General features: G+C 36.9%; 2 protein-coding genes across 2 annotated transcripts; one reads left to right on the top strand and one right to left on the bottom strand.

Moving 5' to 3' along the window:
* Positions 1-701: 701 nt before the first annotated feature.
* On the bottom strand, positions 702-6,954 carry LOC140765103 (protein LAX PANICLE 2-like). The gene is made up of 4 exons (XM_073104026.1): positions 6,053-6,954; positions 5,911-5,961; positions 5,740-5,812; positions 702-1,003 (listed from the first exon to the last, which is right to left on the bottom strand). Exons 1-4 carry the CDS (start codon positions 6,268-6,270, stop codon positions 845-847), a joined length of 501 nt encoding a protein of 166 aa, XP_072960127.1. The 5' UTR covers positions 6,271-6,954; the 3' UTR covers positions 702-844.
* A 12,400-nt stretch (positions 6,955-19,354) lies between these two features.
* On the top strand, positions 19,355-25,386 carry LOC140763842 (RNA polymerase II C-terminal domain phosphatase-like 3). The gene is made up of 12 exons (XM_073102210.1): positions 19,355-20,141; positions 20,378-20,516; positions 20,614-20,669; positions 20,762-20,822; positions 20,896-22,257; positions 22,622-23,149; positions 23,244-23,390; positions 23,504-23,772; positions 23,885-23,996; positions 24,096-24,353; positions 24,477-24,523; positions 24,725-25,386. The coding sequence occupies exons 1-12, from the start codon at positions 19,597-19,599 to the stop codon at positions 24,786-24,788; spliced, it is 3,588 nt and encodes a 1,195-aa protein (XP_072958311.1). The 5' UTR covers positions 19,355-19,596; the 3' UTR covers positions 24,789-25,386.
* Positions 25,387-27,456: the final 2,070 nt, after the last annotated feature.

Below are 27,456 nucleotides of genomic sequence, written 5' to 3'. Positions count from 1 at the left end.
TCACGATTTTCATCGTCATTGCTCTATCTTAAGGATTCATCGGAGCTTGATATTTAGGATGTTGTAACGACGTCGGGTTGTTTTATCTTGCTACCATATTATATGCATTCCGAGATTAATACTGCATCAGGCTTATAAATATCTAATTGATTAAGCTGCAAACGAGCTTTCTCTCTCAAAAAAAAATAAAATATTAGGTGATCTTTGCTCAAAAGATACTTAAAGATGGTTGTCAATAAACGATTGCATATCATAGTAACTTGCTCGGTAAACTTTAATGCATACACTCATCTCTCTCTATCTCTCTCTCTCTCTCTCTCTCTTTCTCTCAGGAACAGTTATCTGGTGAAATCTCAACTTCTTGGCCTCTTTCTTTCTATTCTTCCATGATGAAGACCTCCTACTTGATTTAAAGAAGGCCCATTATAATTTACATTGCAGAATTTTCACAAAAAAGCCCCTACATTATGAGCTTTTTATAGTTTGAAGCTAACCTTGTCCCTTTTTCCAAAAATACCCCTACTTTAACTAACAAATGTCAAAAAAAGCTCATGAGTTACCTTCATCATTTTTACTTTAAGACTCTTAAAAAAAAAGAAAAAGAAATCTTTAATAAAATAGAATTCTAGTAGGTTAATGTGAGTCAATTAGCCCACACTAAGTCCCCCCTTTCCCTTTGTAAAAAAAGATCCATTTTGTGCCTCCAAAATCTATTTCAATTCTCAAAGAAAGAAGTAGACGATGAGAAAGAAAAGGAGAAGACCATTTCAAAAGTCACGAAAAGGAATCCGTATAAATTGACTAAATTAATTACACACGAGAACATGGATGCAAAAAAGTTAATCTATGCGGTTCGACCGTACTGCAACATCATGACGAGATGATCCGCGACCAATGATTGTCGAATCGACGACAATGCCACCCTCGAACACCAGATGCTGTCGCGAACTTGCTGCAACGTCAACACCGGAAGAAGACGTCGTCCTCTGCATGTAATCTCCACCTGTATTTATTTATTTATTTATTTATTTATTTATTTATTTATTTATTCTATTCTCGTAAAGATTAGTTTGATATGCATGCATAACATAATAAGAACTAAAGCTTAGATCTCTAAAATTAATTGGCCCAAACTTGAAGTTAAGCAACTTAATTTAATCCAACGGTGTCAGTTTAAACTTGAAAAAGATTTCCATTAATTAGGTGGGGAGGTTGCTAAGATTGCATTAATAATGTATAGGTATGGTTGTCTTTTCAAAGTGATGTTATAGGTACAATGCATGGGACCAAACTGTGATGTCCTCTATTTAAATTATTCACATCAACGTATGACGTTAAAAGTTCCATTTTCCGGCAGTTAATACGTGGTTGAACATAGACGGTGGATTGGGATAGAGACATTGGATTTACTGGTGACATTAAGGAATTTAATCGCATTCCCATAATACCCATTTCATTGGGAATAATCCTTTCTCTCCGTAGACAAGGCCGTGTTGACTGTATTACAAATAATGCCCTCTAAACGATTAATATCGGATTAACTTAATTACAAAACTAAGTTAAGTCTCTAAAATAGATTAAAGGCAAACTAAAGTATCAATTTGAACAAAATATGAATCACATCAAACCTCTAAAGCAGTAAAATCGCATCTAGATATCAATAGATTAAACACAGGTATTGTTGTTGTTTAATCTTAAACATCATAAAATAATGAGATAAAGATAAAATGTTCGAGACTTTCTATTAAATTCTAGTAATTTTTTTTAGTTTATTTATAAATTCTCTGTTAAGATAAATTAAGCAGGACTAAGTCAATGTCTAAAATGGAGCCATGTGCAAGATAATCATACATTTATTAAATCCCAGCACGACAATTAATGCGCGAATCTTAATCATGCCATGCACGATCCATGATTTGCTCCCCTAATTACCTGTCATTCTTGCATGTCTCATTTCAACAAGACTAACTAATCATCCTTTAGTACTAAGCACGTACTAATTCTTGCTCTTCTAAACAAAATAAACCTACCTAAGAAATATAATAATAATAATAATAATTAGGCTTTTCATCGGTAGAGAGAGGGAGAGAGAGAAGAAGAAGAAGACAAGAATATTGATCCAAAATGTACGCCGAAGAGCTCGGTGTTATCTTTTCCCCCCTTTCACTACTACCTAACGTTACACTACACAACAAAACTGCATGCACGTCGTCCTCGTGCATTGCATGTTAGGTTTTTATTTTTCTTCTTATCCTACTTCAAACCAATTCAATATGTTGTCTTTCTAATTCTTGCTCAAATATATCGCATTGTCAATGCACGGAATAGCATCCCCCTTGGCATATTTATAATCGACTATTTGACTTAAATTATAGTTTATCTACGAGTTTATTAATGCCTGTCTTTTTCGTATGTATTATATATATATATTTTATTCTTGCCGCATGGAAAGTAAAGACATTATCACTCCTCTGCACTGTAGATAACTCCTCCACCATGTTCTCTTTACAACCTAACAGCACTAGAGGCCAATCAAACCCTAATAATGGAGACAACTCTCTTCTCTCCCTCATGTATTTATTTCTTCGATGCACTAGAATTAAATTGTAGAAATATGGAAAGGAGAGAGTGGTCCTTTCCATTTCTAAGGATCATTCTTCTGATTGCTTTCAACCACACCAACATGGAATTAATGCATGATTCACTTTTCCTAGATATGAACAGTTACCCTTCGCTCCATGCACACACATACCTTTCCTCCAACGCTTCATCAATCATCATATGACAAATTCCTATGTGCAAATTGATCACTTGTGGGCCTGAAATGGGATGGTGATGGGAGACTTCATATAACAAAAATCCCACAAAGTGCACCACCACTTGAGCCCTCTTGATGGCTCCTCTAACCTCAATCCTTGGCTTGTTAGGGTTAGGTGTGAGGTCTAGTCTAGGATTAAAGAGGTGAGAGGGTGACGTGAGACCAACGAGAGCATGACATGTGATAGATCCAAGAGCATGCAAAAGTCCCACGTATTTTAATTAAGTTAGGGTTTGTCTTAATTTTGTACGGGGTACCCTTGTGTAAGCTATTTAATTAGGCCATAATTAAAGTCCAATTGGCTATAAAGAAAGAAGGGACGAACTAATAAAACAAAATGGTATAACTTTCGTACAACTATATATAGATAAATGGCCTTAATCATGGTTGCACTGTGCATGAAATTAATGCATGTGTGCCATTGTTGTCTTAATAAATATATGTGAAGTGGCATTGTTTTCTTGATCATTTCCCTCTTCTCACATGCATCCACATCACTTAATAGTGTTCAAAATGAATGCATAGAGATGAGCTTTGAAATAAAAGAGTTGCATACCATGAATATATTAATGGAGGGGGAATGATGATCTTACAAGCTCTATGTCAAGATGATGTTTCCAATACTTCATCAAGATAAAATATATTAATGCAAGAGGAATGGAGAGGAATGAAAGCATAAGCTCAATAAATTATTGGGTTTTTTTTTTCAAAAAAAGAAAAAGAAAATTTACTGGGTTACTAAAGTGCATATATCTGCTGCGAACTAAAGAACAAACAGTTGTCATATTGAACTTCTTGTGCTATATATTGAAGGCATTGAATGCAAGGCAACTTTTGTACTCAGTTGATTGCTGAAACATGCATGATTTTTTTGATTTGTTTCTACTGGAAAGAAATAAATTTAACCTGAAGTTGATGTTTGATATATATACTTCTTTCCTGTATATTATTTTTCAAACTAAACTTTATTTGCAATCATAAGAGAAAGACCTATAGTTTTCCAGAAGAGTATAAAACTGTTATATAATATATCCTGGTAAAAACTTAAAATGAGATTAATAATGGTGTTATTCCATAGTAAATGAAGAAAGGTAATTAGGATGATCTTCTAGACATTTCTTTCCCTCTACTTAGCTTTTATCAGCTTGAAGACAATGTCTAAGGAATGGAGACAAGTTCTAGGTTATAAGGTGAGGATAGATAGGTCAAAAGGTTAACTATAAATGGTTGACCAAGGTTAAAAGATAGAATCAACTAGAGCAAAAGTGGGCATCAAAGTAAAAAAAAAGAAAAGAGAATTTGAACATAATGATCGAGAGATACTAAATACTGGGTAACTAGAAAACAATATATTTTCTTGAAGAGAATGTTGAGTGGATGAATTTATCAACAGAATTGGAAGAATAAGAGATAGCAATGCTCAAGGAAGTGGGGGAGCGATTATCTAGATACAAAAGAACAATGTCTAATAGAAGAGCTAGGCAGAGAGACAATGAGAAAATATATGAAAATCCTATATTTCTGAAAGGACACTTGCGAAAATAGAGTAAAATAAAGATAAGTACAAAGAAATGTACATTAGGAGCATATTTTCTAAGTACAAAGAAATGTACTACTACCGGAGGCATCATTCACTTAGATGCATATGTTATGGATCCATACTCACCAAAATATTCTATAATTATCAAAATTATCAAACCTATTAATCTAACAAATCTTTTATATGTTGCTCTATATGATGTTCAGGAATCATTTTCACAGTGAAACATTCAGTCAAATAAGACTAAGTGTTGCATCGTTTTTATTGCCTACCTAAGACAAAAGGACATTACAAAATTTGTAACCTATGGCCATGATAGATTCGAATAACGAATGGTTCTAGTAAGAAAAAACAAGGCGGACTCATATATAACAGTAGCATGAACATTTGCCTTAATTTAGCTATTATTGCGGAAACAGCGTACAACAATGCACCTAAGAAACAATGCAATATACTAAGACACAATGCAGCTTAGAATATATTCAATCTCAACCTATTGAATTCTAGACTTTCTCACACAAGCATCAAATAACTAGATTTGTATAAGCTGCTAGTGGATGCATTTCTGCACAAATTGAAATCATAACAATGAAATGATGTAAGGAAAACAGTTGTACTTAATACAACTTTTTTTAAGTAAATTGTCTCAACTTTTCAGCAAAAGATGTACTCCACTATACTTCTGGATATATACTTATAACCAGACATAGAGTTGTGAAGGAACCAAAATCTAAATGTCATTATGAGGAGATCTTGTCCTACTTATTAGAGAGAGAGAGAGAGAGAGAGAGAGAGAGAGAGAGCTTACTCATAACTAAATCTACAAGTTGTTTCTTGTGCGATGCATTGCTTTCAATGGAGGTGGGTGAGTAATGACCTTTGACAGTCCCTTACAACCTTTTTCAAGCTTGGTAGAGAAACTTAGTTTTATCTCCATGTTTAGCTTTTGAAATACTATACAACTGCTTTAATACACTACAATAGCTTTCTTCTATTGATGGCAGTCCATCTTACCATGAATATGACTTACTTTGTCATGATGGTAAAAAGCCCTAGAGTTTACCATCCCATGCACTTAAAGCATGGCCATCCATCCAAACAACCCACATCATCACCATAGATAACTAACCATCTACCAAACTCAAGCATGCAACCCATGGAAGCCTTTGTCATTAACACCCCACCTAATATATCACACATGGTATTACCAAAAGCTACTCAACCCCACAATTCTTAGTGCCCTTGCTAGCTCCTAAGTTCCTTTCACCAACTATGGGAAAGCACAAATGTACACAAACATCATGTACTAATTCCATACAACTTCCTTAATCTTAAATAACATGCAGATATGTTAATTAATCAATGAGATTAGAGTTAATACCTCAGATTCGTCCTCCAGCCCAAGCTTATTAACCAGGTACTTAATCAGCAATCTAACTGTTATCCTCCCATCCCTATGAACACCAAGAAAGGAATAGGATCAGAAAAAAAAATAAACCAATAGAAAAAATAAACAAAAATGGTACGTAACAAGGAATGTCGAATTTAGTACTTAATCCTCAAGTAGCCCTTGGGTATTTGTGGCAAGAATGGTTCCTTTCCCCTGAAATAAATTAAATCTAAAGGCTTATATTCTCCAAGAACAAAGAAATACAATCAAATTAATCAGTTAATTCCAATATAACTAGACTCACTGGTTTTGTGAAGCCTGGAGAAAGAACCAAACTCCGGCGCGCGCCCGCGGCGGGGGGACCACAGCTATATCCACCGCCGTCATCGCCGGCGCCGCCGCTGCAATCGGCAAAATCCGGCTCCAATTTTCCCGGTAGAGCATCGGGGCAATGCTGCTGATCGCGGGATTGGACGACGACGACGACGACGAAGGCTTGTCGGGGAACAATTCGAGCTCCATTAGCCCTTCTCTTCTCTCGATTTGGGGCGGAGCCGCGGATAACGTGGGACCCAATTGGAGCCAGGATTTGCTATTGCTATTGCTATTGCTCGTAGTCGTAGTAATAGTGGTAGTGGTAGTGGTAGTTGCTACTTCCTCTCTTTCTTCTTCTTCTTCTTCTTCTTCTTCTTCTCTTTCTTCTCTTTCTTCTTCTTCTTCTTCTCTTTTCTTCTTCTTCTTCTTCTTCTTCTTCTTCTTCTTCTTCTTGGTTTGTGGCGTTAGAGGGCTCGTAGGTCATTTGGATAATTTGGTCGTCAGAGAGGGTTTTTTTTGTAAAAAGCCGAGGAGGAAGGCACCATGGGCGTCGCGGAGTCGCCGGAGGAGGACGAGAGCCGGGACCATCTTCTCATCGCATGAACCCCGCCCTTCTCCACCGTTTGATCATTTCCAGATCAGGAAAGGATCGCCTCGAGAAGTTGTTGCAGTAAAAGAAGAAAGCTACAGGACGAAGGATAAGAAGAGGAGGTGTTCATGGAGGATGAGGAGGATAAGGTTAGGGAGGGAGGGGGTGAGATTACCGCCTTAGTGAGAGGAAGAAGGAGAGAGACATCCTCTCCTTTTCTCCTATTCTTTTGAAAGGTATTGGAGATCGAAAGAGAGGAGGAGGAGGAGGAGAGAACGGTGAGAGGGAGTCGGTTGTTTATAACTTTTCTATATTTTGATTTAAGGAGACTCATAAATTCTTTTCTATCAGGGGCTTAATAGGAAAACAAAAGAGGGGAAAAAATAAATAAATAAATATATATATAAAAGTCTACGTAGGAGGAGGTGAGAAGTGGGGCCCGCGAAGAATACACGTCGTGATATGATAGCCCATGAGAGGATTACGAGACAACCCCATGTCTTTTCAAATATTTACGACTGTATCCTAGGAGTCTCCATTCAGATACTGGCCACCGGGTACGTATTATTCGACGGAATCAGCGGAGTAACTAACTGAAGGCGTGGGCCCCGCATTGGTTTCGAGGGGCAATTTTGAGATTACAAAGTTTTGTGAACGCTTTTTTGAAACCCAAGCGTGTCTGATCTAGCAGTATAGGAGAAAATCGAGCAACCTTATTAACCTTCGTTTTTGACGTTAATTACGATTTTGCAATGGTCACTTTTCTGGGTCACCGTCAGGTAGGGTCGGATTGGATTCGAACCAAACGTGCTAGGCTTGACCATCTTTTAGGTCACGTTCAAGCTTGGGTTAGACTCCAGCCTGTGCGACTGCGACTAGGCACCTTTATCTATATCTATCTTTCTTACTTATAGAATAAGAAGAGTAGTTTTATATTTAAAATTTTAAGTTCGAATTTTAGTAACATAGGTTTAATTAAAACATTATTAAAGGCAAAAAACCCTATCCTTAATTAGAGACATTTCACTATTTTTAAAATATTTTGTAGGCAAAAAAATTGGCATTTATGATTTAGAGTAGTTCTTCTAATTTCTCGTTATATAACTTATATCTTTAAACTAGAGTATAAAAATAAATTAGGATGATAGTATAATAATTATTTTTTATGTGACATAAAATGGAAATAAAAAATAAAATTAAGAAGTAAAAAATTTGACTTAATTAATATTGATTTGACATATAAATCTATTCTCATTTTCTTATAGGTATAAGATACATACTAGTAAATAAGATAAGTGATCAGTAGGAAAGAGTAATGGATAAAAAAATTGAGTGAGTTAAGGAAAAAAAATAGAATGAGATATGTAGGTGGTACGAAAGAAAAGTAATAATTTTTGACATAATATGTGAAATAAATTTAATCAAAATAAGAGTAATAATATAACTAGGCTTATGCGTGAAATAATTCATATGGTACTTTTAATATAACGGTATAGATTATTTGATGTTTAGTTACAAATTTAAGCCTTGAGGTAAGAAAATTTATCTGCAATGTTTATCTTAGAAATTTATTCTCTAATCTTTATTTGAAATTTTGATCGGCATTAAAAAAAGAAAAAGGGTTATCCAACTCTTTTATCCAGAACGAAAAATGATCGATTTGCTCTCTCTATTCTAATATATTCTAATTCGTAATTAATTTGAGTGTTGCGATATGTTAGAATATATTTATAGTGAAAATGTTTTATGAGATGTATGCTATTTGTTATCTATATTTAGATTATGATAAGTTAAATTATATTATAATGATATCATAATATAATAATCTAAACTAAAATCATAATTTATATTTAATTTAAACCTATTTCCTATCTTTCTTAAAAAATGATAAATATCTATCTGCAATAAGCTAGGGAAATAGTAATCTTTTTGCACCCAAACACCTAAATAAAAAGAATTAAGATAAATATTTTTATATTTATTTTAATCATAATTTTTCATTCTCCTATAACCAATCAAGAACATAGAATAGTATTATTTAGTATATCCTTTTATCTAGAACCAAAAGTTGTCCCCTTCCTCCATCCCTCTCGGCCTCAGGTTCTCACCCTTGCAGTGAGAAACTGTGAAACGAATGCATCCCATTAGAAAGCTTTCAAGTGTCGAGATCTCTGTGGAGGGCGGGCAATCCTTCTGACATTGTCCATGCATGCACCTTCATGTACCCTTCTTTTATCATTTCGGAAAGAGATCAAAATGGGCAGGATCGATTAACGTACGTACGTACGTACGTGCATGTCTCTGTTCTTAATGACGAGTACTAGTGATGGGACGTGACCTATTAATTCTTGTTTAACTTCCAAATGCATCACAAACTCTTCCCCCTCTCTGTCTCTCTCTCCCTAGCTAGATATCCTTACATGCATGCATAATTGCATAGTCCTTTCAAAAGCAATACACCTCCAAGGAGTCCTTTCCACTTGAAGTGGTTCTGCTCATCAATACTTAATTAATCTTTGAAACATATATATATTATATGAGAACTTTTTTGTTTGTTTTTTGATGAAAGAAGTGAACCTAGAAGAACTTTACTACTTGGGAAAGAAAACAAAGGACACTTGCATGCCTACTTACAAGACTCTTGCATGCCTCCATGCACACTACGTACAAAAAGTTCTTTATTATACTATTTGGTAATTACTCCACCTACACTTCTTTATTATATGATTGATGCAGTTGGGTTTTTGATGAGCTCATTATTAGGCTACTAATATTACTCACTTACTCTTGATACATTTTAGGATGTTAGCATACATGACCAATTGTGGAGGGCTAGCATATTTTCAGAAGTGATCACTGGCTTGAACTGGTGGTCAACTATTTGATATTTGAGCCTCAAACTTTCAAATTTTGATTTGTTAAAATATTCACTTGGGATCCCATCATCACAACATCCTAAAGGGTTTTTTCTTTTAAATTTCTAAGAGTCATTTAAAAAGAAACACCCATCTGGAGGGTTATCAAGATTAAAAATTAATTATAGAATATAATACATCAAGAATTTGAGTGAGAAAAATCTTACAAATATAATTGTCGATATAGATAGACAGTCTAGAAATTTATTTCATTACTGCATACACTAATTTTAATGGTTAATTTAATTCTTAATAAAATCATTGATTTTTATCCCAATTCTGGTGGGAGAAAATTACTTATGTCTGAGATTTGTCTGTTTTAACTAAGCTTTATTATTCTGCACTGATATATAATTCTTGTGTGTGGTACATTATTTCTTATATATTTCTTATAGTTATAGGACATTTGAATTTTCACTTGTAGATATCAATATTGCCTCTCCTCTTTCTTTTGTCCTTCCAATTAACTCATCTTATTATACTCTCTCTCTCTCTCTCTCTCTCTCTCTCTCTCTCTCTCTCTCTCTCTCTCTCTCTCTCTCTCTCTCTCTCTCTCTCTCTCTCTCTTTTATTTATATATATATATATATGGTGATTCCACAATATGCTAACAAGAAAAGTCTCACTCCTTTTTCTTTCTTTCTTTCTTTCTCCACACAGTACTTTTCTCTGTGGAACCTCTGGCTTCCACATGATAACAATCTCCAATTCCCTGCTACCCACTACTACAAAAGATAAATTTGAAAGCAAGAAAGACATGATAAGATGCCTAAGGTCAGAGGAGCTGATCATAATATTCCTCTGAAGGCTGTGTGATTTATCATACATTAAAGATTTTGTGGACCCACACTATGTACGTACCTTCCTCAAGATCAAGGTGTATGCTTCCTAGAATGGCATAGTGGCATGCACCACTAAAACATCCATTGGATCTTATGCTCTATACTTCATTTCATCCCTTAGAAGATATTATTCTCATAATAAGGTTTGCAGATGCTAAGGTTAGTAAAAGCAACAACAAAATATCCATCCATCCATCCATCGATTTAAAAAGAAAAGAAATGGTCATATATATATGTGTATATTATAATATCAATCTGAAAAGAGAAGCTATCTTACCTGTCGTTCATGTCTCGCATGCTTTACCTTTAAGGCAAGTTGGTCTAATGCAGTACATAAAAAGTGATCATCGCATCATCTGCAATTCAGTTGTTGCTATCTGTCGGTCTATTTCTCTCATATGATAAAGGTCTAAAGATGAGAACCTATGTTTCCTTTTGCCCTAAGAAGACTAAGATGTAAGCTTGTTGTAGTTTGACAATGTGATCATCAGGATATGATATATTTGTAACAGAAGAATCTAGATTTTATGTATGAGAGTTATTGTAAGTGTAGAGAGAGCTTTGGTGAGTAAATTGAAGACAAAAAGATAAGTTTCCATAATGTGGTTCTAACTATTAAAAAGTAATTAGAACATATGTGACAGAGGATTTTATGACAGTTTATGAGACTTAACCCTAAGTATCCTTTTGGTATTACTCAAGCTTCCGCTTGTAAGTTTAGGAGAGATCAAAATCATAGGTATTAGGAGAGTATGCAAGGAAGGTATTGAAATGTTACGATTGAGATCCAGCCCACATAACATCTCAAAGAGATTGAGAATTATTAAGATTGAGACATGATTATTTGTAAACTTTTCGTAACCGCTACATAGATTTTATGACTTTTTTCATATAAAAATCTTCGAGAATTAGTTGAGTTTTAAAAACCATGCGGAAGAAAGTCAATTCTAAGTGGCATACAGGCATACACTAATGGGAGAATTATATTACAGGATTAGAAAAATCCATCTCTTTTTATTATTTATATATAGAGCTTCATATTTGCAACAACAAAAAAAAAAAGAGTCGTCCAATTAGTGAATCAATTTTATTTTGTAATCAGTTTGAAAATATAATTAACTTGGTAAATTCGGGTCAACCTGATGGTTTAATTAGTGAACCGTGCAATTAGAATAGGTTTACAATCGGCTAGATTGCTCACTGGTTTTAAATTTGCCTATTTGCCATTCTATTATATTATTATCCTGGCTATTTAGACCTTAATTAAAATAATTATATTTTAAAAAATTAAAGTAATTATGATTTTGTACAAGTCATATGATTTGATATGCATAACCCTAAATATTAGTATAAAATAGCTGAATAATAGATGAAATACAATCGTATTGCTTTCAGTGATATTTTTTAGTTTTTAGAATTATCTATAAATATATTATTTAACTATTTAAAATAAATAATACTAAATAAAATTGGTTAATGTCCTGTTCAGTTCTTATTTTGGAGGCTTAATTTCAATTCTATAATTAAGCCAGCATTATGATCCGATTAAATATTATTTACTTATCAAACGGTAGAGTGTGGTTTGATGATAAAAGATTCTATTTGTAAAATAATAATTAAGAAAATAGGAATATCTATCTATCTATTTATCTATAATATAGATAAAATATAGGGTGTTAATTGTAATTTTCTCTCGTCGTTAAAGCCCACGAGGCCCACCAAGCACACCGCGCACCTCGCTTCCGCACGCGCGGTCGTGCGGGTCCCACCCTTCTCGCGCGCGCCATGCAGGCTGTGGACTCCCGTGGGCCCCAGCTCTGTCGGGACTCGGGAATGCGACTCGCGTCTGCACGCATTACATTTACCTCCCCTCCTCGTGGGCCGTTCGTTTCCTCTCGCTGTCACAACCCACAAAACTGGACCCACAAATGTTCCTCTTGCTCTTCCTTCCTATTCGTGGGTTCCTTTTAAGAGTCTAACTCGAGCTCTACATTCTTGTGAATCTTACAACTTTTCAGACCAAATAACACCTTCTGGTTAACCGTGTAACCGGAACCTCGGTAAAAACCCCGAAAATAAATAAATAAATAAATAATTAATTAATTAGAAATGAACGTGCGAGGCACTCGCCACCGTGGTTTGTATGTAAAATCCTCCTTCCCTTTTTTCACTCTTTTACTTCGTCTTCTTCCTCTCATCTCCCATCTCCCTCCCTCTCTCAATCGAAGTATTCAACAGTGACTCTACGTCGCTCGACCCCTGCTAAGATCTCCATCGGACTCGTCGGTAAGAGCTCTATCATCCCTACTAGTTCATTGCATTTTTATGAAGTATTTTGCATTTCCTCCTCCTGGTTCTTCTCCGTTGCTTAGTTGATTGAAAAGGTAAACGCCATGGCCATCTCCTTCCACTTCTTCTTCCTCCTCCTCTGACTCTTCTTACCAGTTTAATTGGTATGTGGGTTAGTCCTTATTGAAGCCTTTTTCCTTTGTGGGCTCGACCAACTTTGGAGTTTGGTTTCCGGCCCAAGATTAATTTTGTTACTTTTATTTTATTTTACTTTACTTTAAACCATGTTCCAATTCCTAACTAAATTACAATTGTAATAATTAATATTAAGCATAAGTCCATACTCTACTTAATTATCATATTCTTATATAAATGCATAATTATAATAAATTGACTTTACTACTATCTTACTGAAATTTAAATATTTATAATAATAACTTACTGCTCTATAATTTATTACTCTGTATGAGTGTATAGTTAAAACTTAAATGTAATTTAAGTTTTAACTATGATTGAGAATTTGATTAAAGTTAAAACATGTATTATGATTAAGTGAATGACTAAGTTAAAACTTATTAAAAATTATATCGATTACATCTATCTTAGTAGGCAAAGCATATACATGTCTTAAATGTAATATTTACATAAAGTAATTATTATCGTAATAATTACGTTACTCAAAGGCTAATATAGGATCTAGCTTAAGAAACTGTCATTCCAGGTAGTGAAATATAATTCATCAAAGTATAGTACAAAATAATCTAAGAGTAAATATAAATGCAAGATAAATATTTTGTATAGTCATTTAGCACACAATCCATTGAGAATTAGTTGATTTACTTTCTTTGAATTATTTTATCTTTTGAACTTGTTAGGTTGTACTCCCTAGTTTTCTTCTAGTTATTTTATTTCTCAACTAGTTGGGTTGTAAACTACTTATTTAGATTTATGAAATCATTAACTAACCAGTCATACGAGAATCACATAGGGTTTACATATAAATGCATGTGTATTTGACGGCAAATAGTTCTAACATCGGTCTTGTTTAAGGAAGCAATTTACCCTAGTTTTATAATTTAGTTTAACAAGGCCATTATTATAACCCAGAGGGCAGATTTAGATTTTACTAGCTCATGATAAACACAATGATCGATATTATGTAGATTTTCACCCATTTAGTAGAATATTTAACCCGGCTATTTAGTCTATGTATTGTAGAATTAAGATTAGCCTAGTTGTTTATCTTATAATTAACTAACAATCTCATAAGCTATTAAAAATAAATCATTTAGATAAACTAATTGATGATATTATTATAGTGACATAATTTGCTACCATTATGCTGTTTATTATGTTGACGAAAAGTACGTTAATATGTAGAAGCATTACTTGGCTACAAGTGTTACTCCAATACAAGCAGTAATCGCCTCTATGTTCCAACATTCTTATTTCTCAATTAAGCTTCCAAAAAGGAAAGAGTAAAATGGATCCTTTCATAACTCACCAAAATAGATTACATTCTTCTCTATCTATCTTCTAAGGTAATGAAGAGATATAAGTCCTATAATCATACTCAAAAGTACATAGTAACACTAAAAATTCTTATAATTTTTAAGGAGAATTTACATATAATATTTTGCCTTTTAATATCTATAATTTTTATTATTTATAAATTGAGCCTAATAAATTAGTGAATTTGTACACAAAAAATTCACTTAAATTTGAAATAATATTACAAATGTTAATTAGATATATTTTATTTCTAAAACACGTAAAATGCCCTAAGTATCGGCTGACCCGGGGGCGATCATGTCTAGGGGTGGCAATCGGGTCGGGTTAGCCGGGTTCGGGTCAGGAAAATTTAGTAAAAATAAATTCAAATGTCTCAAGCTTCAACGTTGGTGTTGACAAAGCAGCAGCGGTGGAGGCAAGGCTCTAGGAGCTGGTTCCCATGGCGCGAGCTCCGGATCTGCCAAGGAAGACAAGGTGGTCGGTGCGGCTAGGGACGGAGAGGCGGTTGGAGGAGAGTGAACACATCAAAGAGAGGAGAGGAGGGCAGGCGGAGATGGGGAAGGGGATGGAGGCACCGTGGCAAGCAGATACAAGGACGGAGGCACCGCGGCAGACGGTTGCGGCAAGCGGAGAAAGAGCGGGGGCGGCAGACGGAGATTGCAGCACGGCGGCAGGCGGAGACTGCAGCACCGCAAAAAGCGAAGACAGGGAGAGGAGGAGAGGAGACGCGGCAAGCGGAGAAAGGGAGCGGGGGCGGCAGGCAGAGACTGCAGCACCGTGAAAAGCGAAGACAGGGAGAGACTCGGTGGTGGGCGGTAGGCGGAGACAGAGAGAGGAGATGGCAGGCGGAGATGCAGGAGATGGGGAGTGCAGATGGCAGGCGGAGACGCCGGAGGTACGGGAGACGCGGAGTGGAGACGGCAGGAGGCAGACGGAGATGCGGGAGGCGGCAGGCGGAGACACGGTGGCAGACGATCGCCGCTGGAGAGAGAGATTAGAGATGGGGGCAAATATTTGGAAAGGCAGAGGCGGCTGGAGTGGAGAGTGGGGAGGGTTAGCCGGTTAGGTATATATATATGTATATATATATATATATTTGAGAGAGAGGGTTAGGTTATATATATATATTATATATATATATATAAACGGGTTGGCGGGTTAACCCGACCCAACTAGACCCGACCCGTATAATTAAACGGGTCAAACGGGTCAAAACGGGTCAGTTGTATAAACTCGAACACGACCCGTTTATTAAACGGGTTAGGCGGGTTGACCCGTTTATGACCCGAACCCGATTATACCAAACCCAAACCCGATTAAATGCCGGGTTATCGTGTCGGGTTATCGGGTCGGGTCAAATTTTGCCACCCCTAATCATGTCCGACTTGAGTATCTCCGGTGTGACGAGGTTGGGCTCGCGAGACGAGAACGCGGCCACGACCGGCGAGAGCCGCACGCCGGCATGGCTGAAGAGGATGGTGGCGATGGGGTTGGAGTTGGTTAAGAAGTAGGCCTTTATGGCCTCTCCCCAGTCTTTTGGCCTACTCCGGTGGCGGGGAGGAGGTGGGCATCGACGACGAGCTCCTCTCCGTTCACCGCGGCTGTTCGCGAGCACCATCCCGGACCCACCTGCCTTTTCCACCACGTACCCATTCTGCACCCTCGCTTTGATGCCTCGATCGCAGGGCATGACCTTCCCGGCCACCGAGAGCAGAGTGTTCGGTAGCGGCTTTTCGCTGTAGAGCGACACGCCTGAAAAGTTTTGGCCGTTACCTAGCACGACGTCGGTCGGGAAGTCTCGGTCGAGCATGCCGGCCCCGATCGCCACGCTATCGTGGAAGTAGTCGGCGGAGCTGCCGCCAAGGGAGAGGGAGAGCACGTGGCAACCGTCCGCCACGACGGCATCCATGGCAGCCAGTATGTCCAAGCTGAAGCAGCCCCCGATCTAGCACACCTTGTAGGCCGCCACATTCGCCCGCATAGACATGCCACGTGTATTGATCCCGATGGGGGATCCGACGGTCGTGGACGATGTGCGGGTCTCGTGGTTGTCGTTGTCGCGCGGTGACTTCGACTCCTTCAACTCATCTATGGGGTCCATCAGTCCATGCCGGCCTCGTAGTCCCTAGGGAAGAAGCGAGCTCCGATGAGGTTCCGATTACAAGCGGCGGAGTTGAAGTCCCTGCCCGTCTGGCATGTGCCTTTCCACATGGCAGGGACGGGGCCCAAGCCGGTGTCATTGGAGCTTTTGCGCACGGGCCAAACCCCGATATCCAACACCTCGACCACCACGTCGCTCCTCGAATTTGACGCCGGGAAGAGCACGTCCTGCTTGTCCAACCCGGATTGGGTTTCAGATGAGTTGAGCTTAATTGGGCTGGGTTTACTGTAGTTGGGTTGAGTTAGTAAATAATAAGTATAACTTTGCCGAATATATTTTTATAAATTTTTTAGTATAATTAATTTAACTCACGATTTTAATTAAGTTTAGCTAACCGATCTAACAAAAAGCATTTTTTATATATATTCGCTAAATTATAGAACTCAATTTGTAAATAATAAAAATATAAGGTGTAAATTATAATTTCATTAAAAATAGAGTATTATATGTAATTTTTTCTAATTTCTAAGTCTACACTATTCTTTTACATATAGATCCCCATTTTTTTAAAAAAAAATTCATATTTATATGTATACTATTCACATTTGTTTTTTTATTTATTTTTATAATTATATTATCTCGTTAATTTATCAAATAATATATATATTGTTAACCAAAAGTAATGTACATATATATTAGAATAAGGGTATTAATATATCTTCATAGTTAACTTGATGAAAGCTTAATAAAGTTCTGTCTCTTGGATTATTTTTTTAATTACTTACATATATATCTTATTAGTTTAATATTAATTTAAATTAAAATTTGATAACAAATAGAGATAAAAAATTAAATTTAGATTGTCTAATATTAAGCGATATATCTTATAATCAAATACTAATAATATTCATTACAATCATATTTAATAAAGAGAAATTTTAACGGATCTAATTTTCTTGACTAATATATTATTTTTTATACCTAATATGATATTGAAACTAGTACCGGATATAAAAACTGACTATTATATTATCATATCAGAATTATAAATTTTAGAGATATATTTGAAGTATTTGCCGGTCTTTCTATTAACCTAGCATTGGTGTATACAGAGAGATAAGTAAGTTAGTTAGACATTAATTTACGACTTGGAAAAGGATTATCTGAATGGTGGATTTGCACAACTAAGAGAGAAGTGAGATATCATCATCTTTTCCTTTTGCGATCAAATTCATCGTCGTCTCCAAAGTCCTCGCATCGTCGTCTTCCACCAGAGTTCTTCAAATAGGTATTGCTTCCTCTGTGATCTCTCTCCTTTCCTTTCTTCAAAATTAAGAACTCCGGGTATTTGATCAGGAGCGGGATTGTGCATTTGTTGTGTATTAGCGGACGGAACAATTAGAGTAACTAAGGTTTTGGTTAATCAACATTGGACTAATTACGAATCCAAGAGTTTTAGGTATTAAAACAATGAAATAAATTCACTCATTGTAACGTAACGGTTACAAATTAACCTAGACTGTAATATTATGACGAGTATTCCACAGAACCAAGAACTTAATTTTTGTTTTTCTGGGACAGTATTTAGATTTCAGTAATCAAATTGATTAATGAGGATGGCTTTGTAGTTTGTAATCGTGCCTGCAAAGAGATCGAAATTTTGGAAATGCAATAATAAACATGAGTAGATATCTCAAATCATGTTCACGCCTTGCTCAGTTTCTTCTTAGTTTTCAACCATGGAAGTCATATGTAGGGTGTGATGTAATGTTTATATTTGATCAAGCATTTTATCTCCAATAAAACAAAGCTCGCTCTAAGGACTCACCGGTCACAGTCAAAGTTTCATCCCAGTTTACTTAGATCATCCAGAACCTAATTAAATTCTCTATGCTTACAAAGTGCATCCAAATTGTATCCAGATCTTCTCTATGTGTTACACTTAATTATCTACTCCCTGCTTGGCATAATTCAACTGCAGAAAATTCTTTCAATCTGATATTGTGCAACCTAAACTTTTTCTTTATCATACTTGAGGACTTTTGATAATTTAATTAACTTGGCTTGAGCCCGATTTCAATCCGACACGAAAGTAACCTAAATCTTTGCTTTGCGGTTCTCATCTTTATTCTTCACACTCTTACTCTCCCTCTTCTCTATCCAACTCCATCTTTCTCGCCCTCCGCCCTCCTCTATCTTAAAAACCGATATGAAAATTGTTTTTAGTAAAAAAAATCGAAACCAATTAAGAGAGAGAAATAAGAGCAAGAAAAAGAAAAACCTGAACTAATGGGCCTCCATCTTCCTCCTTGGAGAGCATGACCTGGTTGAAAGTGTCATCAATAGGGTAATAAGAGCAAGGGTTTAACCTGACCTGCCCTAAAACTATGCTAAAACTAAATGATCATCCGTAATTAATGTGACCTTACTAATAACGAGCATCCTATTGTAAGTTCCAACTCTTAATCTATCTAATAATCCAAGTCAGCGATCCGTAGTTATTTGTTGAAGTAAAAGGTGGAATATAATACTTACTATTTGGGAAATTGACTCAAAAGTAGATATCATTCGGCAATTGCAATTTCCTTTTAATATCTCAAAATCTTAATAGTAGCTAACATAATAAAAATTTTCTATTACTTTTGAAAATAAAAATAAGTACCTATCATTAGACTTTAAAATCTACCTTTTAATTTATTTTTATATTAATCTAGAATAAATTACTCAAAGTTATTAAGTTTATTTTGCATATATAGTTATTTTAAGTCATCTATATGATAAATTGATAGTTGATTGTTAAGAAAACTAATAATAAGGTTATTTTTTAAAGTATTTTAAGCGAAATGCAGAGGGTAAAGTAAATGTTTGTATAGTAGAATGTGAATAATAATAAAAGAAAAACTTAGGGTGTTTTCGATAAAATTTGCATATTATTTAAACCAAAATTAGAATCTGGATACAGCAATCGTGGGCTGACGTGTACGGCTGTGATCTGAAACCATTCCTATTAAAATCAAATCTCGTCGCCCGCTACGGCGCTGCCCCTCCTTTCCTTTTCCTCGTTCTTTCTACACCTTCTTTTTCCTCATCCTATCTACAAGAGTTCGATCAAAGCGATCGTCTCGCGGATTTCACCAAACAGGGCGATCTGTACCGATTGAAAACCTCTCGATCGATTTGCATCGTTAAACCCTTCAAAACGAGGTCAGAATCGCCGAAAACGGCAGTCTCTGACCCCCCAAAATCGTACCCTAGAACACTCGGATCCGGAAACCCCACCGGCTTATGCGCCTCGCCGGATCGAATCGCTTCTTCTTGGACCCCAGAGAGGAGGAAACCTTAGAGCGGATGGCGAAGGAACGGTCGGACGAGAAGTATTCGTCCGACGGGGACTCCTCGGCGTCGCTGGAGGAGATCTCCGCCGACGACTTCAAGCGGCCGCCGAGATCTAGCGTTTGTATGGAGTACACGAATCTGTACAGCTTCAGCTGGGCGCAGGCCATGCAGAACAAGCCTCTCGATTTGGATTTGATGCCGATGAGCTCAGCCGATGAGAGTAAGCCGGCAAAGATGGAATCCTGTGAGGTGATCATAGACGACAGCAGCGAAGAATCCACTAGTGGAATGGGAAAGGAGGAAGGGGAGTTGGAGGAAGGGGAGATTGAATTCGTATCAGAATTGCCCCCCTGTGAAACCATCGTTATCGATCTGGATTCTCCGGAGAAGGAATCCGTTGAAAATGAATCCGACTATAAGATCGGGGGTATCGAGAGGCATGCGAGCTTAGTATCGGAGGAGTTGGAGAATGTAACTGTCGAGGAGGCTGAGGCGTAAGTTTTTAAGTATTTGAAGAACAGAGAGAGAGAGAGAGAGAGAGAAAGAACATAATGTGATGCCAAAAAATGGACATCTGAAGCTACTTAATTTACAAGATTAAATTCTGCAACAAGGACCTAAATGTGATCTTGAAATTGGGATGTGTGATTCTTTTGTAGGCTTTGGGGATTAAATGAACTATAACTAATGTATTTTATTTTTCACTGGGTTTCCCTTTTCTTATATGTAGATCATTCGAAGCTGCTTGTTCTCGATTGCTGAAGTCTTTCGAGAGCTTGAAGACTATGTCTATGGAGGTGACGAAACCTGTTCCTATGTTCAATAATATCATTCAGCAGTTGTTTGGGGGAATTCAGACTGCTAATTCTGTAAGATGTTGACCTCTTTTTATGAGCTTTCAATGGATATTTAACTTATGGTTCAGCGATCTGACGCATAAGTATTTTGTTGGTCTTAATTTCACAGGTGCTTAGTTCAGGCAACTTGCCAAGAAGAGACGAAAATAAGGAGTTTCTCTTGAGGTTTATTCTCATATTTCTCACTTGAGATATTGCCCTTTCAATTTCTTTAGTTGAGGATTTACGGTAAACACCTTTCATTGAATCTGTTGTAGGTTGCTGATCGATATAAAGAACCAATATTCTCATCTGTTGATACCTGATCAAGTGAAAGAGGTTTGTAATCTTTCCAACAGCCTAATTATTCAGGGCAGCCAGAAGAATCTAACTCACTGTTTCCCTGTAACAGCTAGATGCAACTGTGCAATCATTGGTATTTGACGTTGGCAAGGAAATTAGCAAGCCATATGTTGGGAGTGGGATTGCTATGAATGATGTTAATCTAGTTGAAAAGCCTGCCATCTCTTCTCATGATTTGGTTTCTTTAGAGAAGCCGTTATCAGACACAAGAGCAGTCAATTCCCTTGACAACAATGGTCCAAATGATGGTTTGCCCAATTTACAACTGCCAAATTTTTCAAGGAGTAGAGTTGTTAGTCCATTACTGGATCTGCATATGGATTATGATGAAAGCAGCCTTCCGTCTCCCACCAGGGAGAAGCAACCACCATTGCCTATACCAAAACCCATCACCTTGGAAGGAGGTGCTTCCGTGTCAACTCAGCCAATAACCTCCTGGAGTTCTGGAGGTGAAGATACTACAACTCATTTATATGTAACAGATGTCCTTAAGGTCTTCTCATCCTACCAACAGAAATATGGCCGGAATTCCTTTGATTCAAGCAACCGGCTTCCTAGTCCAACTCCTTCTCAGGAGAGTAATGATGATGATGATCCTCAGGGTGAAGTATCTAGTTCTTCAGTTGCTAGAAAAGCTGCACCTAAGATTATGTCAAGTCCAATGCAGATTGTGAGGTCCAGTAGTGACAGTGTATTTGCAGATAGCTTGACCCAGTGTCAAGGAGGCCCTGCTACATCACTTGGTCATTTTGGTGTAAAGCCTGCAGCTAAGAGTAGAGATCCAAGGCTTAGGTTTGTAAACTCTGAAATGGGAGGTAGCTTATACCAAAATCAACATACGGTATCTGGAGAACTGATCGCTCCTTGCACTGTAACAAACTCTAGGAAGCACAAGGCAGATGATGAATTCCTACCAGGAGGAACTAATTTGAAGAAGCAAAGAAATGGTGTTATAAATTCTAGAGATATGCAGATGACATCAGGAAGAGGTGGATGGTTGGAAGACATCAGCAGTGTTGCCTCCTATCCTGGCGACAGAATTCAATTGAACAAGGTTGACATTGGAAAGGTAGGAGTTGATGCAGTTTGTTCTAACAAACAACTTAGTAGTAATACTAACTTCTCTGGAGCAAGTAGTGGAGCTGCACCGCCTGTTTCTTTGCCATCTCTGTTATGGGGTATGGCTGTAAACCCCACAATGCTGGCTCAACTAATTCAAAAGGAACAAAAGAGATTACAAGTGGAGGCTCAGAAGAAAATTGCTGCATCGACAGTTGATGCTACAAGTACTACAGGTGTCAATATAGCAGCTGGAGCGGTCTTGTCAGCAAGTGGCACTTCCATGTATTCCAGCGAAGTCAGGCAGAATCAGGCTGGAAGGCCTCAAATGCAGGCTGAAGCAGGTGCTCTGGTGAGGGTCACTGCTGAGATTTGGTCCTTAGATTTGAGATATTTTGTTTTTTTCATGGAGATTTTGGTCGAAGCCTTTTAGTTTCCTTATATCTTGCGCATCAATCAATTGAAGATACAAATAGCTTTTGAGATTGAGATTGCTTTGACTTTTAATTTATGCCTCATCATTGGGCTACAATCTGTAATACGTTTTAACAGGACAGCCAATTAGAGAAGAACCTATTGCATCATTATTTTATAGTATCGTAGCAACATTATTGCTCTTTCCTTGATCTCTTCAGATTTTGCATGTGCAATCTATTTAATTATTTTTAAGTTTCAATTGTAAATTATTTTAGTTACTTATTCCATTCTTGTTTCAGAATTTGCGGAATGATGTGGGAACAATTCAGATGAAACCTCGTGATCCTCGCCGCATTCTCCACTGTAATATTGTTCAGAAGAATGATCTTGGAGATCCTCAGCAGCCAAAACCAAACGGAACACTCTCATCTGTTAACCAGGTTAAGAAAGATCAGTTAATAGTCCGAGAGAATGGAGAGCAGGCACAGACTAGTTCACAATCAACTGCTGCTCTCCCAATGGCTCCACAGAATATCTCCCTACGAAATTCAAATTCCATAAAAGGGGTGGATGTGAGACCTGATGCAGCAGAACTGTATGATTCAAAGATTGCATCTGGTGTGGATCCTGGAAGGGTGAGAGGTGCTTTGCTGTCAACAAACCCATGGGGAGAGGTCGATCATCTATTGGGTGGATATGATGACCAACAGAAAGCTGCAATCCTGCGAGAGAGAGCGCGGAGGATAGCAGAACAGAATAAAATGTTTTCTGCAAAAAAGCTTTGTCTTGTACTTGATCTGGATCACACTCTTCTCAACTCAGCTAAGGTATTGTACTTTTCCTTACTACTAGTGTCTTGCAATGGCTCTTTTACATCTATGCAAGGCTAAGGTTTCTTTCTGCATATATTTTTCTGGTTAGTTCATTGAAGTAGATCCAGTTCATGAAGAGATTTTGCGAAAGAAAGAAGAGCTTGACCGTGGGAAGTCACAACGGCATCTTTTCTGCTTCCGTCATCTGGGAATGTGGACCAAATTGAGGCCAGGAGTCTGGGACTTCCTGGAGAAGGTTGCTTCCCTATGATTTCCTTTTATGTATTAATGATTCTTTCTCTGTTTTTATTAAGCTGTATCCACTTTTCATGGAAAAGATTTTAATATAGTCCTCTTTATATGGTGTAGGCGAGTAAGCTGTATGAGTTGCATCTTTATACGATGGGAAACAAGTTATATGCTACTGAGATGGCAAAAGTACTCGATCCAACCGGTACTTTGTTTGCTGGACGAGTTATCTCCAGAGGAGATGAATATGACTCTCCCGATGGTGAAGAGAGGGTACCCAAAAGCAAGGACCTTGATGGGGTTTTGGGTATGGAATCAGCGGTTGTCATCATTGATGACTCTGTGAAAGTTTGGCCTCATAACAAACTTAACTTGATTGCAGTCGAGCGGTATTCTAGACATTCCCTTCCACGCATTGTTTATTTTATTTTATTTCCTGTTTCTGTCTCAAGGAAAAATTCTTTACAGCTTCATTGATGCCGTCTGTATAATCTTTTGCAGGTATATTTACTTCCCTTGCAGTAGACGGCATTTTGGCCTTTCTGGTCCATCACTTCTTGAGATAGATCACGATGAGAGGCCAGAAGATGGTACCCTTGCTTCTTCATTGGTGGTGGGAACTTGCTGCTCATTAGCAGTTTGCTGAATGATTTTGTTTCTTTGTTTTTCCAAAGAAATTCGTTGTTCTCATGTTTGCTTATGTGCTCAATAGGTTATCGAGCGAGTACACCGGAACTTCTTTTCTCATATCTCTGTCAATGATGTGGACGTAAGGAATATACTTGCAGCTGAGCAAAGAAAGATCCTTGCAGGATGCCGGATAGTTTTCAGCAGGATTTTCCCAGTGGAAGAAGCCAATCCGCAACTACACCCGCTTTGGCAGATGGCTCAGCAGTTTGGGGCATCATGCACGAACCAAATCGACGAGCATGTCACTCATGTCGTCGCCAATTCTCTCGGGACCAACAAGGTTTTATTTTTACTCCCAACTCCATTGAATACCTAACTCCTGAACTCAGTCCACTTAGCCAACATAAGCATTCAGGTCTGCTTAACAGCTTATTGATCTGTTTCTTATCCATTGCTCTCTCAGGTGAATTGGGCTTTGTCTACTGGAAGATTCGTCGTTCATCCTGGCTGGTGAGTGATGCATCTTACTTACATTTGGAAGTTTTATTGGGTGATGAATTGAGGGTACTTTATATGCATCTACCAGTTATTTCGGTTGGCATAGATCGCTGATCAATGATTTGATCTGTCATTTATCAGGTGATCTATGCCAATCTTGGCCAATTAACCTAACTGCATAGTAGACTAAACTACTGTTTGTTTTTATAACAGGGTAGAAGCTTCAGCCTTTCTATACCGGCGCGCCAACGAGTATGACTTTGTGGTTAAACCCTAATATTATCCACCTTCCTGCAGCCCAAACACACACAAATAGAAAAGAAAATAAATCACATCAACCATGATAATTTAAAAGCTCAGCTATTAACAGGAGCTGAACATACAGTGAAGATTGGTATCCCAACTCATACAAGTTAAATTATTTCCAACCCCAGTAAAATCTGGTGATGCCATCATCTCTCAAGCTGAAAAGAGTAACTTATGAAAGAAGAACAGGAAAAAGCTTAAAAAATTGGCTCAATCTGCTTGATGTTCTAAGATAAACTGGTACCATAAGCTACTCTCACAATCGAATCTAACAGTCATGCAAGTGCAATATTCTTGATTAATTTCCACCAATATGTATCACAATCGCACCTAGTAGGGTTTTTTTTTTTTTTTTTTTTGAATTCTTTTGTTTTGTTCCTAGAGAGATATTTTACTAATCTGGATGGGACAAAAACCCTAGGATGTTGAATATAAATTTTATTGTTGTCTTTTGTTTGTAATACCTGTCAAGATTCATCTCTTATAATCAATTTTTATAGAAACAATAATACAATGAAAAAAAAAAGAATCTATTTTTTGGAGGAATTCCCATCTCAAATCCAAGTTCATTATCTCTGGGTTTTATCATAACTTGGATCCATTGATACTTTATGATGTCAGTCTATTAGAGGATATATGCAATTCCTTGTTGCATCCATGCTTCTCAAAACGTTTCCGACGAGCAGGAGGACCAAAATGCAAATAAATATATCTACGTCTCTCTCTCTCTCTCTCTCTCTCTCTCTCTCTCTCTCTCTCTCTCTTCATATAGTTACTACGTCCATCGATCCTTGTGTGTGAGCTTATCGATTTACTCGTATGACGCCCTCCACTGTGTCAAAATCAAAGCCTTGTAGCGTTCTTGACGTAGGGATTATGGTACACAATAACGGATGCATGCAAATAAATTATCGTGAAGTTTTGGTTATTCTTATGGTGTCAAAATAGGAGTCGGTCGAATGCTTGTATTAGTCTTTCCGTCTCTTGGTGATATTCGAGTGGCATAGCAAGAGATTGAACGCCTCCTTTGGTTGACTTCAACGTGAATAAAGAATTTATATACATATCTTCGTAAGGAAGGTGGTGTGATAATTTTATAATGCTTCCTCACTTGAGATAGAAAAATTTAAGTTGTACATAATTTTTTGAAAGAGAGTAGCGTTTTGAGTGCTATTTATGAATAGCCATGAATTAGTTTGTAAATAAGGAAAGCTTATGCACTAATTTGTGTGCGTGGTTGATGAAATATTATAGAGAAAGAAATAGTGATATTCTTCTATTAGTGCACCACTCTACGGTATTTAGATGAAGAAAATAAAGTGAGAAGTGAGTTCTTTGCTTCCCTAAAATTATCAAACTTTTCTAGTTTCACTTTCCACATTTTTATATACTGTATACTATTATTAATTATAAAATTTATTTATTAGTTACAATAATCTTTAATTTACTAAAAATTAATTGCAATAAGTTTTACCAACCATTTCAAATTAGTTATTGTAATATCAACCAAAGGTCACCTAGGGATGGAGAGAGAAGGGGGGTTCGAGTTTATTAATATATATTTTTTGAACCAGAGTAGTGTTTAGGTGCTATAAATAAGAAGGAATTAGTTTGCAACTAAGGTAAGTTTATGCACTAATTTATGTGTTTGGTTGATGAAATATAGAGAAAGAAAGTGATTACTTTCTAGAAGTTCATTACTTTATGACATTTAGACGAAGAAAATAGAGCGGTACGCGAGTTCTGCGCTCCCTAAAATCACTTTATCTCATTTTATTTTCCACATTTTTATATACTGCATGCAATTATTAATTATAATAATTATTTATTAATTATAATCATTCTTATTTCACTAAAAAGTAATTACAATAATTTTACTAAATACTTCTAATTAATTATTGTAAAAGTTATAGTTACTTACTAGGTGTGATTTTACTTAAAACTTTCACGACGTATTATCAACCAAACACACTTCGATAGGACTGGATAGAGAGAGAGAGAGAGAGAGAGAGAGAGAGAGAGAGAGAAGGGTGTTGAGTTTATTAATACGTTTCAAACCAGTTTTTATATAATATATTCTGAAATCTAGTAAGGATATTAAAATGTTCCATATAATTTATGTCTTGGATATGTATCTCATACCGTTTCAATTCCAACGTCATGTTGGTGCTGGGACTTCCATTTCTAACGGTCACGAGTTATTTCCATAGGTATTACACCATCTATTCCACGATAAACTACTCACGTTTGACTTTAACATTCTCTTGAATGTGAAACTAGATTTTTTGTTATTTTAGCATTTATAAGCATGAATGATAGATGTGGGCTAGATAAAAAGTCAATCCTCCTTAGATACAGAGGTATTTAGATTTTACTAAGCTTCTAGTTAATATAATAAGCTGTCCACTCTAAACTTCAAACCATATGTATCGTTGTGACATGTTCCAAGCAGTCATATTACCGAGCTACTCCTCTAAGCTAATTGCACGTTAAGCCACGAAACCACTAAATAATTTCTCTATAATATTATATTATTTAGAGTTGGAGTTACCCATGACCTCCTTAATCACGAAAAAAATATCTATCAACCCTACAAGAGTTGATTAATAATGTGAAACTAGAACTCGAGCCACTTTTCG

This window comes from Typha angustifolia, chromosome 1 (assembly GCF_048772165.1).
Source record: "Typha angustifolia cultivar Huaian chromosome 1, ASM4877216v1, whole genome shotgun sequence".
In the NCBI taxonomy this organism is placed as follows: Eukaryota; Viridiplantae; Streptophyta; class Magnoliopsida; order Poales; family Typhaceae; genus Typha; species Typha angustifolia.
This window is presented reverse-complemented; position numbering and strand designations above follow the sequence as displayed.

Bases quoted from the DNA above. Each gene is read 5' to 3' on its own strand.
- LOC140765103 (XM_073104026.1), bottom strand. From the start codon at position 6,270: ATGGAGCTCGAATTGTTCCCCGACAAGCCTTCGTCGTCGTCGTCGTCG. The intron at 5,962-6,052 runs GTGAGTCTAGTT...AATTTATTTCAG, and splicing joins CTCCAGGCTTCACAAAACCA to GGGAAAGGAACCATTCTTGC. The intron at 5,813-5,910 runs GTACTAAATTCG...TGGTGTTCATAG, and splicing joins AAGGGCTACTTGAGGATTAA to GGATGGGAGGATAACAGTTA.
- LOC140763842 (XM_073102210.1), top strand. From the start codon at position 19,597: ATGCGCCTCGCCGGATCGAATCGCTTCTTCTTGGACCCCAGAGAGGAG. The intron at 22,258-22,621 runs GTGAGGGTCACT...TTCTTGTTTCAG, and splicing joins AGGCTGAAGCAGGTGCTCTG to AATTTGCGGAATGATGTGGG. The intron at 23,997-24,095 runs GTGGGAACTTGC...TGTGCTCAATAG, and splicing joins CCCTTGCTTCTTCATTGGTG to GTTATCGAGCGAGTACACCG.